Below are 12,043 nucleotides of genomic sequence, written 5' to 3' on the forward strand. Positions count from 1 at the left end.
TTGCATCCTATCCTTGGCTACCTGGTATCAACAGGAGCAGACACACAACTTTGTGAATGTGCACTCTGTCAGAACTGTGTAGAGCAGAAGACTCCCCTGAACATGAACTTATTTATAACTACATATGGTTATGCTATTGTTAGCTGTGTTGCAGACATACCTAAAAAATATAAAAGGATAGGGTGAAATTTTCACTTTATATTTTTATTATTGGTGATGTGTATGTGTACACAAGTGTGCATGCAGGAGCTTATGCCTTGGAGTACACATGGAAGTCAGAAGACAATCTTCAGTTCTCTCCTGTCTCAAACAAATGAATTTTTAAAAAAAAGACATTAATTAGTGTCTTTCTAGATCTTTTGGCTTTAACCCACATGGCTTTTGGGGGATGGCAGTGAGGAGGACTAGCATCTTCAATAGCTAGAGGACACAGGTGGCCTGAAAGCCTGTGTTCCTGTGGTCCCTTGAGTTAGCTAAGCATTAGTGGAGTCAGGTGTTTTCATCTTTCTCTTGGAGGCCTCAGGGAATTGACCGGGGTTGGTGGTTTTTGTTGTGAGGTTGTTTTTTGTGTTGTTGTTGTTTTGGGTTTTTGGTTTGGTTTGGTATTGGGTTTGTTTTTTTTTTGTTTTTTTTTTATTTGTTTTTTTTTTTTGTTTTTTGTTTTTTTGTTTTTTTTTGGTGGTGGTGGTGTGTGTGTGTGTGTGTGTGTGTCTCCCTTGGATAACAACAGAAATTTGGAATTTCTCAGATTAGATTTGGGTCGACTAACATCCTTGTGCCCTAGCGCTGGGTCTGTAACTTCCTATTTCGTGGAGAACAAGTTGGAAGATTTAGCTGGAAGAATCTATCAAAACAAGAGAGCAGTTCGTCTTGTGTTCTGACTCTGAGACTCGAAGATAGGGTAGTAGAATCTGAATGCCTAGAATACAAGCAGCCACAATGGCCTGGAAAGAGTGGTTGGTGGGCCTGCTGCAGCCTCTGCAGACCAAACAGACCCTTGTAAAATGCTAGGCTGTGGGTGAGATGATGGTACAGTGACATTTGATGATTTTTGAGGAAGCTGTGTTTCTGAGAAGAAATTTCAGCTCTCTCATAGAGTCATCTAAAACTAAACATCTTTTGATGTTGTTTGAGGGACAGAAACTTGCTATGTAGTGCATATTTTGCCCTTGAACTCACTATTTATCTTATCCTGGCTTTGAATTTAACAGTCATCCTACCTAGGTAGGCCTCCTCAGCCAAAACAGACTCTAATCTGCTTTGCTCATTAAACACTCAGATAGCGTAGGCTAGCTGGCCATAAGGTCTCTGGGATCAACCTGCCCTTCCTCCCCAGAACTAAGATTACAAGTACTCTCTACGATGTCTGGCTTTTTTTATGTGGGTTCTGGGGATTGAACTCAGATCCTAATTCTTGCAGTGCAAACACTTTACCAACTGAGCCATCTCCCCAGCCACCTGTTTTTTCTATATTGCAAGATATCTTAGCATTTCAAGGACCCATGGGCCCCATAGGCCCCATAAGACTTAGGCAGCAGGCTCCTAATGAGCAGCAGCTGGTAGCAGCTCCTTTAATGAGTTGCCTAGGTTAGCCAGCACCTGTGTCCCCTCTCTTCCTCCTATGCTGAAGTCACCAGGAAAGGGATGGGCTGGAAAGCTCAGGCCTGGCTGGGAAGAGATGATGCAGAGAGTTCCATGTGATAACTCTGCCCAGCCTACTCTGTGCTCCCCTTATTTTAATTGTGGGTTTCAGTGTCTGGCTACAGTGCCTCTTCAGAATACAATTGAGGTTTATTCTCTGGAACCCCTGGGCCCTTTACTATGAAGGAATTTAACCGACAGGCTGGCCACTGTGGTATTGAATACAAGCCAGAGGACTTCCCTTTGACTCTCATGAACCATAGACTCCAGTGTGGACAGGCTATTTTGTGGCCTTGGGTGTTACCTGGAGAATAGGGTTTCTTCACTTCACAAGACAGGCCATGAATTAAGGTCTGACTCACCAGGAACACTCACAAGTACTGCCTTTCTGCTATGTATTGTTTTCAAGCTGTTGTTTCTAGTGGGTGGTTTTGTTGTTTTTGTTTAGGAGAAGGACAGGATCCAAACACAAGCTCATCTGTTTTCCAGCTGTTGTTTATGCCACTTTCCTGGAATAGTACCAAGGTCTTTTTTTTTTCTTTTTCTTTTTTGAGACAGGTTTTTTCTATGTAGCCCTGGCTGTCCTGGAACTATGTAGACTATGGCCTTGAATTCATAGAGATCTACTTGCCTCTCCCTGGAGTACTGAGATGAAAGGCGTATGCCACCATGCCTAGTCACACAAGATCTTTTAAGAACCATTCTGTCTTAGGGGCTGGAGAGATGGCTCAGCAGTTAAAAGCACTGACTGCTCTTCCAGAGGTCCTGAGTTCAATTCCCAGTAACCACATGGTGTCTCACAACCATCTATAGTGGGATCTGATGCCCTCTTCTAGTGTGCAGGTATACATGCAGAGCACTCATACATAAAATTTAGATATTTAGATAGATAAATAGATAAGTGAATAAATAAATGAGCAAAAAAATAACTAAAGTTCAAAGAAAAATAACAGTTCTGTACAACTGCAGATTTTGTTGGAAACTAATTATATACAGTACTGATGTAGCTCTGGAATGCAAGCAGTGGAGAGAGAAAACATCTATGTCCCTTGGAAGCAATGACACTGACATGTGTACTATCCCATGAACTCATCTATACCCCCATACCATTGATTGAATCCTTTGAACCACATTCCACCCAAGCGGTGGTGGCCCATACCTTTAATCCCAGCACTCGAGAGGCAGAGGTAGAGACAGGCGGATCTCTGTGAGTTCAAGGCCAGCCTGGTCTATAAAGTGAGTTCCAAGACAAGCTCCAAAGCTACACAGAGAAACCAAAGAGAAAAAAGAGTGCGCATGCTCCAGACTCTCTGTATCATATTTATCCCTAAATTAAATGTTACTTCTGTTATTAGCACATATATGTCATATACAGTTTAAAAGTGCAAAAGAGGACTAGAAATGTACATCAGTAGGTAGAGTTATTGCTCACCATGCGCAAGACCCTTTACTTCATCCCAAGCACAAAATAACCAATTGTGGTGCCACCTACCTATAATCTTAGCACTCGAATCTAGAGACAGGAAGATCAGAAGTTCGAGACAGGAGGCTAGAGTGATGGCTCAGTAGTTAAGAGTACTGACTATTCTTCTCGAAGGTCCTGAGTTCAATTCCCAGTACCCATATGGTGGCTCACAACTGTCTATAACTGTAGTCCCATGGGATATATTAACCTCTTCTGATATGCAGTGTACTTGCAGACAAAATATCCATATGCATACATAAATATATAAATCTTTTATTTAAAAAGTAAAGGAATTTTTTTTTCCAAAAAACAGTTCAAGGTAATCCCTAGCTACACGATTTCAAGCAACATGGCTACATGACACCATGTCTTGGGGCAGATGTTGGTGAACACAAATGGCTTACATCGAAAAATCTTGTGTCTTCATTCAATCCACTCTGCCCCACCACCAGCTGATTCCATCTTCCTGCTTCCACCTCCAAAATGTAGATACTCCCAAGGCAGTTGCTACCATGTAACTCTGATACTTCTCTCTTCTGCTGCTGCTCTGTCTTTAGAAGCAGCCTTGCTCATTGAGACAGCAGCTCTCAGAGACTCAGGGTCCCAAAAAGCGCATTTCATAGACATTTTTGTAAACAGACACTTGTATGGCACCCACTCACCAGAAACTGTATTTATATGTCTTCAATCCTCAGGAGACCTGTAGGAAGTGTCAAGGACTCTGGAAAGAGCATAATGGCCTCACCTGTGAGGAGCTGGCAGAAAAGGATGACATCAAGTACCGGACATCTATGTGAGTAATGTGATTGCTGAACTGGCCCTGCAAGGAGCAGAGGGTTCTATGGGAAGTACCAGCTTGAGCCACCCCTGCACAGAGGAATCCTGGCAGGACCCTAACCCCAGAGCCTATATCTTTGTTTCTACAACCTATAGCTATTCAAATGTCAGGTGGTACTATGGAATGTCTGGCTTGTATATGTTTGATAAAAATCAAGCACTCACTTCTCCTTACTGTCTATCCAGTAAGTAGGTATAACAGGTCTTCATATATTTTACGTACCAACCACATTTTACGTACCTCCCTCCCTATCTCCTGCTCCCCCAACACCTCACCCCCTCCTCAGAAAGAGTAAGGCATGCCTTGGGAAGTCAACAAAGTCTGGCATACCAAGTTTGGGTGGGTTCTCACTAGCTTGGGTCAGGTGTCTCTGTGGTTTTCTCCATCATAATCTTGACAGCCCTCCCCGCCCCCACCTTGCTCATATAATCCCTCCCTCAAATTTCTAAATGTTAACATATGAAAATGCAGTCACTTAAGTGCTACAGAAGTCTGTTCCTTTCATAAAGAATCCAGCTTTGCCAGGCTGGTGAACTGTGTCCCATTAGGTCACACTGACTCCCAATATGTGGTGGTATCCTGTGCGTAGTTGTGTATAGGAAAGGAGGAAGGAGATAGGTTATTAGGCAGGCAGCTTGTCCTCAAGGAAACAGCCTGGCACTGTATATGGCCTGGAGGTAGATGACTTCATTTTCAGCTTAAATATGGAGAATGGGCATGGGAGTTTGTTGCTTAGAAGGTGAAGTGGGGCAGTTAGCAGTCTCTGGGTCTGCATTACCAATAGGTCCTATTGTCCTCACTTTGCAGTTGAGACAAGGAAAACACATGTAACATAACCACTGTCACATGGGTAGTAAGTAGCATAGCAGGGATTTGAACGCATGTGGCTTCTGGTTGTTCTCTATGTCATAACTTTGGTAGGTTCCAGGATGTTCTCCTTGCAGGTAACAAAGGAACCTTACAAATATGTTCAAAGTTAAGGCCCTTCCTTGAGGTGGGGAAATTCTCAGTGAACTCCTCTGATTGGGAGTTCTTGACTAGAATGCCTTTCCTGGAAGTAGTCAGACAAGAGATGCTTTGATTATGGGCTTTTGTAAACATGAGGACTTGACCTCCCATTGCTGCCTTTAAAGCTGGAGGGAGGAGCCCTGAGCCAAGGAGTGAGGTAGCTTCTAAAAGCTAAGAGCAACCCTTACCCTGGAGCCCCCAAAGAATTGGAGACCTTGATCCGCTAACAGCCCAGCTATGCAGCCAGCAGGCCATGGATATTTCTTAGAGAAACTGGTTGTTTTAAAGTAGACATTCCTATTCTGTTTCGGTTTTTGGGTGTTTTGTTTTGTTTTGTTTTTCTGATAGCCCTGGACACTTGGAGTATGCAGAACTTTGTCAAGCTTGGCAGTTCTCTAGATCAACAAACCTATCAGAGTGGACCATCCAGTACATCAGTTCTAGAACCCAAAAGTGCCTCCCCAGTATGCTTCACTGTACATGGAAGAGGGTGGAGATACACAGCACTCCGATTGCTTTTGGGAAGGCTGTCCTGAGGCAGACCTGGCTTCCCAACCACTAGAATTTTGTAGAGATGGCACACGCCACTGTCCCATATCAGTGCATTCTAGATTACCTGCTGCTTCTATTCATCAGGTCAGATCTGTCTGTGTGTCACTTGAGTCACAGACTGGTATATTGTCTTGGTGGGTGACAAATAAGATCCTTGTCAGCTGCTATTCTCTAGCATTGAACAAAAGAATAAAAGCATTTTCCATATCAGTAGCTATGTGCCAGTTGCCAGGAGCTGTTTATTGTGCAGTAAGAATAGCATCTGGAAGAGCAGCTGCAGCTACTCAGTACCTGATGAGGCATCTGCAGCATACCTGACATACTGCTCTCCTAGGCCCATTCTTCTGTGCCTCCAATGACCTGGGGGATCCTGCTTGTTGCCAAGTAGCAAAAATAAGAAAGCTCAAGGTGTACACAGGGAAATGCTATGAGGTCTGGGTACCCTGGCAAGACACTATTCTGACCTGGGTATGGTGGCACAGGCCTATAATCCCAGCACTTAGGAGCCTAAGGCTGGAAGGGTAGTTTGAGTCTACACTAGGTTACTGAGTAAGACCCTGTTTCAAAAATATAGACACATACACACACACACACACACACACACACACACACACACACACACACACACACAGCAAAACTGTGTAGAAGGCTAGGTGTAGAACTTACATTTGGCTTTGGGTATAATTGAGTGTTTCTCTTAAAGATTCATGTACTAGAAGTTTTGCCCCTAATGTTGAGGTAGCAGGACCTTTAAGAAGTGGGAACTCTTGGGATGGTGTATACCTTTAATCCCAGCACAAGCAGAGACAAGCAGATCTTTGAGTTCAAGGCCAGCCTGGTCCACAGAGCAAGTTCCAGGACAGTGAAGGCTACACAGAGAAACCCTGTCTTGGGGGAAGGGGGCACTACCCTTGGACAAGATTAATGTTTCTCTCACAGAACCAAAGTCATCCCATTAGAACAGACTGTTTAAAAAGAGTAAGTTTGCCAGGTGGTAGAGGCACACACCTTTAATCTCAGCCCTCAGGAAGCAGAGGCAGGTGAATCTCTTGAGTTCCAGGACAGCCAGGGCTATACAGAAAAACCCTGTCTCAAACCCACCCCACCCCCCAAAAAAGGCAGTAAGCTGAAACTGAGGCTGGGGAATGTGGCTCAGAGTACTTGCTATTATATGCAGGGAAAAGCAGGAGGACCTGCCTAGAGGTCAAAACTAGCCTTGGCTGTATAGTGAGAAGACAGTCTCACAAAACTGCAAATTTACCAAAAAGAAAAAAAAGAAAAAGCCCTGCATGGTGGTGCATACCTGTTATCCCAGCCATAGGGAGACAGAGGCAAAGAAAATGACAAATTCAAGACCAGGCCTATGTAGACTGAAGATGAGAAATAAACGTGATCTCTACTGAGTGTTTCCCTACTATGAGTCATTCATTCACCTCAAGATTGTCACCACAACTCAGTAGATGTCATTTTGTTCTTGAACTTTTGGAACTATGAACTAAATAAACTTTTTTAGTTAGTAATTGCCTAGACCCAGGTAGTTTGTTAGAGCAGTGTGAATCGGAGTAAAATACACCTTAACTTTGTAATGATGAAAGCTATGGTAGCTTTTTTTTAATGTTTTTTATATGTATAGATATTTACCTGTGTGTGTGTGTGTGTGTGTGTGTGTGTGTGTGTGTGTGTGTGTGTGTATGTGTGCACCTGTGCATGCCTGCTACCCAAGAAAGTCATGAGAGGGCTTTGGATCTCCTAGAACTGGAATTTTGGATGGTTGTGAATCAAAATGTAGGTGCTAGAAATCAAACCCAGTATCCTCTGCAGTAACAAGTGCTCCTAACCACCGAACCATCTTTCCAGCCCTATCTGCTTTTTTAAAAATTCACTTTCTCTATCTTAAGAAAATATTTAAGCATCCAACTGGTGGTGCAGCTCTGCTTAGATATGTGAGGCTTAGTGGGATACTCAGCAACACAAATTTCAGGTGTCCACAGTAGAAATACTAGTGAATAAACACCCAGTGGTTATCGGCATTTTGCCATACTTGCTTTGTCTGTCTGTTGTGCTTGTTTAAAGCCCTGTGTATTTTCAAGTAAATCTGTCCTTGGAATCATGTGTTTCAGCCCTAAGTACTTAGCTTTTAGCTTTTGCCCCTGTCATCATTAACAAAATTTGGCAGTAAGTCCGTGATGTCTCTTGCCAGATAGAGGTCCCCCAACAGATCTGGTCCGTAGAAGGTCTGCTTTTCCCATGAGCTCACCACAGAGCCCCTCTGGCCCCAGACCCACAGTCTTCCCATCTCTGCCTTCCCAGTGCTGGCACAGCATACCATGTTGGTGACTTCTGACAAAGACGATTGGCCTGCAAAATACCTTCTGACATTGACTGCTTTCTCACGGTCTTATCAAACTTCTTCTCTCCTTATATGTCCTGGCTTAGAGTCAGGTCTGAAGTGTCATTGTCAGGTGGCTTTAGGAGTGAGCAGATTTCCCAGAGGAGCTGAGCTATTTAGTGTCCATCTGGCCCACCATCAGATGCTCCTAAACAACATTGTTAGGTCCAGACACCTTGGAGTTGATGGCTACATGGTGAGTAGCTATAGTAGAAAATAGGCTAGGGTTAAAAAAGAGCTAGGCAGGGTGGCCTACACCCATAGTCCCAGCATGCGAGAAGTGAAAGCAACAAGACCAGAAGTTGTGTGGTACATACTGTTAATCCCAGCACTCAGGAGGCAGAAGCTAGAGGATCTCAGTGAGTTCTGGGGCAGCTTGGTCTAGAGAGTAAGATGCAGCTAGAACTACACAGAAAAACATTCTCAAAAAGAATAAATAAGTTGTCTTGTGAGCTTTTCCTGGAGATATGGGAGTAAACATCTACTCACCCTAGAAAGGACCAACTTAGGAAACAAATAAATTTATTGGGCTTGCTTATACACAGGGGTAATCCCAAAACAGCCATCCCACCAAAAGTCTCACCTGAGAAGCTACTTCCTACAGCTGCATAAGTGAATTCCATCCCTTCAGTTAGGCTTCTCTCCTCTGTATACTTTTTCTATTTTGTTTTATGAGACAAGTTCTCTCTATATAGCCCTGGCCAACCTTAAACTCGCAGAGATCCTCCTGCTTCTTCGTCCCCTGGGCTGGAATTAAAGATGTGTGCCACCACACCTGGTTCCTGTATACTCTTACACCTCCCAAGACTTGGAGACTATTTGCAGTGTGGGCAGAATTACATAGAGATTAGAGAAAGGTAGAGGGAGGGGAGCTGAAATCTGGGTTAACATCCTCTGTGGGTATTCATAGCTACCAGATGAAAATAGTGACAGCTGCTATGCTCAGAGGACAGCTTTCTTTCTTTTTTTTTTTTTTTAGGGGGGGTGGGGATGGTAAGACATCCCTGGCTTTCCTGGAACTTTCTATGTGCATCAGCCCGCCTCTGCCTCCAGAGCACTGGATTTAAAGGTGTACATCACCATGCCTAGCAAAGGACAGTATTCTATAATAGAACCTCAAGTATTCCATATTATACAATGAACTGAAGACCAGAATGGACTAGGAAAGACTCTCAAAAAAAGGGGGAAAGAAAAAAGAAAACCACTGCAGTAGTCCAAACTACAGTTAATAGAGCCTCAAGGGATCATGACACTGAAAGGGGGGCGTGGGTTTGGTGGTGGTGGTGAGAGTGGTGTGTTTTGTTTTGTTTGCTTATTTGTTTGTTTTTTTTTTTTTTTTTTTTTTTTTTTTTTTTTTTTTTTTTTTGAGATTGGATCTGTACATAGCCCTGTCTATTTGGAACTCGATAGATAGAACAGGCTGACCTTGAACTCTCTAGATCTAGATCTGCCTGCCTGTGCTTCCTGAGTGTTGGGACTAAAGGTGGATGCCACTGTGCCTGGCAGATTTAGGAAATCTTTAAAGAGGTAAATTGGAAGGATAGATGGGAATGTGAAAGAAGATGGATTCAATAATGATTCTCAGGATTCCAGCTTGAGTGACTAAACCATCCTGTCTAACAAAATCAGGGTCATGGAGTAAAGTAAAGGTTTCACATGTGAACACAGGTAATCAGCCTGATGACTCATCAGAGTTTTTTTTCTTTTAAAAAAAAAAATTAATACACTCAAAGGAAAATGATGCTGCTAAAAAAGGTTGTGTATGGAGCTGAAAAAAAAGTACACCCTTCATACTTAAGCAACAATTAGCTTGGCAGAAGCTGCCAGAGGCAAACCTTGGACTTAACAGCCTCCACATGGATTTTGTTTATAGGATTAAAGACAGACCTAGTTGCAGCAGCCTTAGACCTATGAGGCTGTATGAATGACAAGGGGACCAGGGTGCCACACTTAAGATGAATCTGAGAGGGCCTTAGGCTTCCACTGTGACCATGCAAATGATACAAGGCAAGTGAGAGCTAAAAGTAGCCTTGCTAGGTGGAAGGAATGCAGAGTCAGAACCAGCCAGCAGGGATCAGGACAACAGTTTTTCCTTTTTTCTATGTGTTTGGCTCCAGAACTTAAAATGCTCTCTCAGTTCCAGCACTGATCACTAATCATCACCCCACACAATAGAAAATAAAATACCTAGGAAAGAGTGTAGCAGGAATCTTAAAAGTTCTTATTAATAAAATCAAACCTGAGGCAAGTTATTGGGGTCCATGCTGGTAGATCAGAGAGACAGAACAAGCCACAGCTATCTCACCTTGCCAGTTCCTCAGCTGGTCCTGTTTCCTCAGACTGGAGGCCTCTGTGTCCTCATCCCAATGGCTCTCAGCTGAATTGTTGCTTAAAAGCCTGAATTCTTAACCAGCCAAATGCTTAACCAGCCGAATGCTTCTAGTTTCTGGTTCTCACGCCTTATATATCTTTCTGTTTTCTACCACCACTCCCTGGGATTAAAGGCTGGCTTTCTGGGATTAAAGGTGTGTGTCACCATGCTTGGCTATTTCCAATGTGGCCTTGAACTCACAGAGATCCAGAGGGATTTCTATCTCTGGAAATGCTAGGATTAAAGGTGTGAGTGCCACCATTTTCTAGCCTTTGTATCTAGTGGCTGTCTGTTCTCTGACCCCAGATAAATTTATTAGAGTACACAATATTTTGGGGAACACAATACCACCACAAAAGAGCTTGTTAGTCTCCTAACTGCCAAACCTCCAAGAAGCAGTCTGATTTGTAATTTCCACGTACAGTATTTAAAATATCCAATTTTCAGCAATAATTTACAAGGCATTCAAAGAAACTAGGGAAGTGTGGACTATTCACAGGAGGAAAAGCTGTGGACAGTTATACAAATCCTTAAAATCTTTTGTCTTGCCAGGCGGCAGTGGTGCACACCTTTAATCCTAGCACTTAGGAGGCAGAGCCAGGCACATCTCTGTGAGTTTGAGGCCAGCCTGGTCTACAGAGCAAGATCCAAAACTACACAGAGAACCCCTGTCTTTTTAAAAAAAAAAAAAAAAAAAAAAAAAAAAAACTTGTTTTTGTCAGAGAGTAAAAAGAAGCCATGGACAGAAGAAACTAGTTCTACGGTGAGTGAGCAAGTGGAAAATATCATAATAAAAGATTATGGAAAGACACCATTGAAAATTACAAGAGCGGGTTGGGGATTTAGCTCAGTGGTAGAGCACTTGTCTAGCAAGCACAAGGCCCTGGGTTCGGTCCTCAGATCTGGAAAAAAAGAAAGTTACAAGAGCTACAGTGAAAAAATATGAAAATGTAATAACAGATTTGAGCAAAAGAATGAATCAGAGAGGGCTAGTGATATAACGAAATTAGTAAATGGTCTACCTTGTATACACAAAGCCCTAAGTTGAATTCTCAGCACTTCATAAAACTGGCTACAATGGTACAAGCCTGTTCTAGCACTTAGGCTGTCAACACTGAAGGATCAGGAGTTCAAGGTCATCTTCAGCTAAATAGGAAATTTGAGGCCTGCATTAGATTTTGTCTCAAAAGAAAAGAGGGGCTCGAGATGACTCACTGGTTAACAACATTGGCTATTCTTTCAGATGACCCAAGTTTGGTTCCCAGCATCCACATGGCAGCTCACAACTATAACTCCAGTTCAGAGATGATCCAAGGCCCTCTTCTGGCCTTTGAGGGCACTGTTACACAAGTGGTACACTTCCATATGTGAAGGCAAGATACTCATCTACATTTTTAAAAAAATAATAAAGAAAATAATGAGCCTGGTTTAGTGATACCATGCCTTTAATCCAAGCACTCAGGAGGTAGAGGCAGGTGGATCTCTGAGTTCGAGGCCAGCCTGGTCTGCATAGCATAGTGAGTTCTAGGACAGCCAGAGCTACATAGTGAGACCCTGTTTTTTTTTTGGGGGGGGAGCGATTAGTGTAAATGTAACCAATCGTCTTATTAAAATAAGAAACACAGAGCCAATATAAAAGAGAAAGCCGAGAGGTCAGAGCTCAGAGATAAAATTTTACCTCCTGCAGTGCTCCTAGCTTCCCCGAGAGAGAGCTTCTTCCTGTTTGTCTGTCTTTAAATAGTCTTTCTGTTCTGCCTTCTCATTGGTTGTAAACCCAAC

The 12,043-nt window shown here is 43.0% G+C and overlaps 1 protein-coding gene across 6 annotated transcripts in view; it reads left to right on the forward strand.

Moving 5' to 3' along the window:
* Rnf216 (ring finger protein 216) overlaps positions 1-12,043 on the forward strand; it is a 150,939-nt gene that overhangs the window by 89,565 nt on the left and 49,331 nt on the right. For all 6 annotated transcript variants that reach the window (XR_005089848.1, XM_028862593.2, XM_028862592.2 and 3 more), the window contains one exon: positions 3,802-3,899. Coding sequence is in view for 5 of the 6 variants with exons in the window: in XM_028862593.2 (XP_028718426.1) it covers positions 3,802-3,899 (98 nt within the window). In the remaining variant the exon portion in view is untranslated. The remainder of the gene's footprint in view (positions 1-3,801; positions 3,900-12,043) is intronic.

This window comes from Peromyscus leucopus, chromosome 23 (genome assembly GCF_004664715.2).
Source record: "Peromyscus leucopus breed LL Stock chromosome 23, UCI_PerLeu_2.1, whole genome shotgun sequence".
Taxonomy (NCBI): domain Eukaryota; kingdom Metazoa; phylum Chordata; class Mammalia; order Rodentia; family Cricetidae; genus Peromyscus; species Peromyscus leucopus.